The sequence below is a fragment of the Frankliniella occidentalis genome, unplaced genomic scaffold, assembly GCF_000697945.3.
Source record: "Frankliniella occidentalis isolate FOCC.00 unplaced genomic scaffold, Focc_3.1 Scaffold113, whole genome shotgun sequence".
Classification (NCBI taxonomy): Eukaryota; Metazoa; Arthropoda; class Insecta; order Thysanoptera; family Thripidae; genus Frankliniella; species Frankliniella occidentalis.
In genome coordinates this window covers 420,624-425,528 of record NW_026267241.1, presented here as the reverse complement: position 1 = coordinate 425,528, position 4,905 = coordinate 420,624, and the positions used below count along the sequence as shown (strand labels likewise).

At 58.4% G+C, this 4,905-nt stretch overlaps 1 protein-coding gene across 1 annotated transcript; it reads left to right on the top strand.

Annotated features, from left to right (window-relative positions):
- Window positions 1-1,706: 1,706 nt before the first annotated feature.
- Window positions 1,707-2,540, top strand: LOC113217886 (translation initiation factor IF-2-like). The gene is made up of 2 exons (XM_026437969.2): window positions 1,707-1,866; window positions 2,025-2,540. The coding sequence occupies exons 1-2, from the start codon at window positions 1,723-1,725 to the stop codon at window positions 2,454-2,456; spliced, it is 576 nt and encodes a 191-aa protein (XP_026293754.2). The 5' UTR covers window positions 1,707-1,722; the 3' UTR covers window positions 2,457-2,540.
- Window positions 2,541-4,905: the final 2,365 nt, after the last annotated feature.

Genomic DNA, 4,905 nt, shown 5'->3' with positions numbered 1-4,905 from the left:
TGCGGCACCAACTGCGGCAACACCTGCTCCCAGCCCGCCCCTCAGCCCTGCAACTCATGCGGCACCACCTGCGGCAACACCTGCTACCAGCCCGCACCTGCTCCCCAGCCCTGCAACTCGTGCGGCACTAACTGTGGCAACACCTGCTACCAGCCCGCTCCTGCTCCCCAGCCCTGCAACTCGTGCGGCAGCTCCAGCTGCGGCCAGAGCTCTTGCGGTGGACAGCAGCAGGTCGTCATCCGCACCAGGAAGGTCGTCAGGAGGCCCGTTGCCCGTTGCAACACCTGCGCCCAGCCTGCCGCTTCCTGTGGCTGCCCTTGTTAGGGGTTTGCGCGTACTAAATATGCGAAATGTCAAAAATAAAAACGACTGTTAATTCGTACCACTTGTGTTTGTATTTGCATCTTCCTGAGAAACTAATTGATGTTTTGGTGGGCGAGTACAGACAGAGACAGACAGACAAATAGACAGACAGAGGCTCAAAGAGTGTGTCATCTTTTACCGAAATAAATGTTTGTCAACACAAGGAGCGTGGTCGCTGTGATCCGTCTCAGCAAATGCGACTATGGGCTTGCATACGCGTTTCCTCCGACGGGGCACAGCGACGACCGTATATTTACAATGAACGTTTAGTCCCACATGACCACAGGCACGGCCATTATACACGAAAAAAAGGACCCCCTGGGACTGAACGTATGAAAACGTGAAATATAAGGATATACTATGAGTTCGCGCTGGTGTGACCTCAAGCTCATAAGGTTTATCCTCGACGTAACCCCCCACAACACAAATTATTAACTGGAATAACACCGACCACGGGTTCCTTATTACCATGCATTACCGCTGACCTATTATGGATTACCGCTCCCGGTAAAAATATAGGGGATTTCAGAGGAACGTTGAGGACATTTTGGGCTTTAGATTTGCCTTGAAATTGCGATATCGGAGCCCTGGAGCCCTGGCGGGCCACCCCCTGGTTGCAACTAGTGGAAATGCGTTCGTCTCACTGCGACATCACATATCTCGCTCGAAGATGATACCTCACGGGAGGCGAGGTTACACGAGAACTTGGGTTGGATAAAGGAATCAGAGAGAGCACTACTTGGAGATCGGGGAGTAAGTTTCCACTTTAAAGGCGCGCGTCGAGGTGTGTCGCACCCACATTGTCGTCCTGTCTGACGTGATCAGAAGTTGCAGTCAACTATGTATGTCTTCGATCAGGGGCGTGTTTCGAGCAAATCCCTTCTCACGCGTGACCACTGCGCCGACGGCACCACTTTAGGGGGCTCGGCTGCCAGAGGGTTGCTCAGGCCGTTCATCCGTGCGAGTGAGACGGAGCTGTACCGGGTGATTCAGAGCCGAAGGCAGTCGGGGACGCCATGCATTGAGCCCCACCGTGTGGGTCACGTCATGTCGTCCTGTGGGTCGTCATGCCGAGCGGAGCCGCTCCCGGCTAAGGTCCTTACTCCCGGCCCGGTCGACAAAGACCTCGCCGTCGACGGCGGCCAAAAGGGGGGGCGGTCATTGCTGAGTGACCCACCCGGAGGCATTGGCTCCACACCGCCGTGGGTGAGTTTACAAACAACCCCCTCAGGGGTGTGATGTTTTCGGCGCGACGCCCACGCACATATCACGTCCCTCCCTCTCTCCCTCTCTCTCTCTCTCTCTCTCTCGCTCTCGCGACGGCGAGCCGCGCGGAAGCGTGTCGCCGAGGAGTATAAGATGGCGGGGCTCTTCCAGGGGAAGTATCACTCCAGTTCCACTCCAAACAGCGGGCGGAACTCACCCACTCTCCTCATCACCATGAAGTCCGTCAACGTGTGTGTGGCTCTCGCCGTCTTCGCCCTGGTGCTCGGCATGGCCGCGGTAAGAACAAAACCTTACTAATTTAGTCTGGAACGCTTAGAACTGGCGTTTTTCTCCTGGCTTTCTAAAAATCCAAGACATTTCCGTTAGTTCGTTTTTTTGTTTTTGTTCGTTTGTTCTGTATTTAAACGTAAGTTACTCTTGTGTGTGTGCAACAGGCTTCCTGCGGCTGCGCCAGCTCCGGCAAGGACGTGTGCGGCGGTGGCTGCAGCAGGACGGTGGTGCGCCCGTCTTACATCCCCGCCCCCAAGCCCCAGCCCGTGGTGCGCAAGTACGTGACCGTGGTGAAGCAGCACGCCCCCGAGCCCGAGCCCTGCTACCAGCCCGAGGCCCCCAAGGCCCAGCCCGTGTACTACGTCGAGCAGCCCGCCCCCGCACCCCAGCCCGTGTACATCCCCGTGCCCGTCGCCCGCGCCGCCCCCGCCCCCTGCGCCGCCCAGGTCCAGCAGGAGCGCGTCATTGAGTACGTGTCCGCCCCCACCAAGAGGGTGGTGTACCGTCCCCAGGTCGTGGTTGACCGCCTCGCCCCCGCACCCGCCCCCGTGTGCACCTCCTGCTACCGCCCCTCTTCCAACTGCGGCTGCAACTGAGTGAGTGTGTGTGTTGAGAGTGGGTGGGTAACCCCGCCCGCTATATCACCTCTTCCGAGAATAAAATCAAATGAAACGATTTAACCTCCCTGACTTTGAATTGAGCACCCCCTCCACAACCTGCATAAACAAAAATATCAAGAACACGATGACACCTAACCTTGCTCCCTACAGCGCTCACCGCGCACAGCTCGTGCTATTTGGTGGTGCCTCAAATTTCGCCTTCAAAGCACAAGTACATAGCGGCAGCTCACAAAGCCAAACAATAATACACGTGAGCTGCAAACGAATTTGAAAGACCTTGCACCTTGCGCTCAGCTGAGAATGGGTCCGAGATCAGCAATTACAAACACTATTGACCAGCGAGGAGGATCTACTTTCGACAAGAGCTATCCCTAGAAGGCGGATCGAAAATGTAAACACTGACAAAATATAAATGACGAGCCAGCAGATGCAAATGACTGCAGAGAAAACCTTGATAATTCCACATCGCCATTGTGACGCCGTTCGATACGGCAAACTAAAACTCACCGTGTAAGCTAAAAGGCATTTTGCCACAAGGGCCAACTCCGTGTGACCGACCCAGCACTGCAATATATTATCATTTCCCTTTTTTGTCTAAATCTTGTCTCAATAAACCTATATCGTAGGTTCTACATTATACTCTGAAACATATGTTTCTACTTATCTTCAGGTAATAAATGGACTAACATTATTATGTCATTTTCGCGGCATGATTCTCAAAATTGAAACAGTGAACATTAAAAATGCTGGTCTGTACTGTAAAGGGGCCCCAACGTCCAACGCGCCCCGAGGTGACGCGAGCGAAGCGCTTCGCGCTTGGGTTCAAATCGGGCGCTTGGGGCGGGCCACCGACTTCACAGAGATGCTCGGCGGGTCGGCCTACCCAGCGTGCCGCAGGCGCCATCATTGTGAACGCTCGCAGCGGATGCCACATGCGGCAACAGACGACGAAGGGCTCCCCTCTGATGAAAACATAAAACAACACACTCTTCTCGTGAACTTTTGCGTCCACCAGCCATCATGATCTTTAGGCGTTAGGACGTCGATCTCGACGCTTTTATCCAAACGATAGTGAGTCACATCGCGTTTGGGACTTCCCTCGCCAAGACGCGCCATGACCTACCCCCGTGCGGGTCATTCCACCCTCTGGCCCATACATACGCCCCGCTCCGACCTCTCCAGTCGGCTCCGCGCCATGACCTACCCCCATGAGAGCCATTCCACCCTCTGGCTCCGCTCCGACCTCTCCAGTCGGCTCCGCGCCATGACCTAGCCCCAATGTAGGTCGTTCCACCCTCTGGCCTCTGGCCCGCACGCTAGGCTCCGCCCCGACCTCTCCAGTCGGAACCGGGCCTTCACGTTCCAGCCGGTCGTGCACCTCAGGTGCACCCGCACAGCCGCGGCCTCGCTCGGAATCTCTTGGTTTACAAACACACGCCGTCCGACCACCGTCCGCCCGGCGCGCTGCTCGGGGGCGCGCGCGCACGGCATCCACCCCGGCGCGGACCACGCCCCCCGCCGTGCACGACGCGGCACGTGGAACAATTCGGTATAAGTTAGTGCGCTTCCGATACGAGAGCGACACACATCTCCGCACCATGAAGGCGTCCGCACTCCTCCAGGCGCTCCTGGTCTCCGCCGCGCTGCTGGGCGCCGCTCAGTGGGCCTCGGTAAGTTTGGCTTAGTTATAGCAATGCTAAAAAATGAAAACAAATTATTTGCAAGCTTTAATTATTTATTTATTTTGGTTTGCCTTATTTCAAAAAAGTCAGTCGATAAACGACTGCCTAAAAATGTACACCAAGTAGTTCTAAATTAACGAGGTCCTCTGATGTGTTTTTGCAGGCCCACCCAGCGTGCTGCGGCACCTGCGCACCAAACCCCTGCGGCTGCGGCCCCCAGCAGCAGCAGGTGACCTTGGTGGCCCTGCCCGCGCCCTCCTGCGGCTGCGGCGGCCCCGGCCCTTGCGGCTGCGGTGCGCCCGCGCCTCCCGCGCCCTGCGGCTGCGGAGTGCCCAGCTGCGGCGGCTGCGTCGCCCCCGCTCCTCCCGCACCCTGTGGCTGCGGCGTGCCCAGCTGCGGTGGCTGCAGTGCTCCTCCCGCCCCCTGCGGCTGCGGTGCCCCTGCCCCCTGCGGCTGCGGCGCCCCCGCCCCCTGCCAGTCCTGCGGACCCGCCCCCTGCGGCTGTGGTCGCCCTGCCCACCCCGGCCACCGCCACGGCGGCCACGCCAGGCGCTGTGGACCCCCTGCCCTGCCGCCCCCGTGCGGCCGCCTCATCGAGGTGACCAAGACCAAGAAGTTCCTGGTGCCCGCCCCCAGGCCCAAGTGCCGCAAGTGCCTGGTGCCCGCGTGCGTGTGCGAGCAGCCCGCCGCCCCCTGCGGCTGCGGCGCGCCCGCCCCCTGCGGCTGCCCCCTGCCGCCGCCCC

Bases quoted from the DNA above. Each gene is read 5' to 3' on its own strand.
- LOC113217886 (XM_026437969.2), top strand. From the start codon at position 1,723: ATGGCGGGGCTCTTCCAGGGGAAGTATCACTCCAGTTCCACTCCAAAC. The intron at 1,867-2,024 runs GTAAGAACAAAA...TGTGTGCAACAG, and splicing joins TGGTGCTCGGCATGGCCGCG to GCTTCCTGCGGCTGCGCCAG.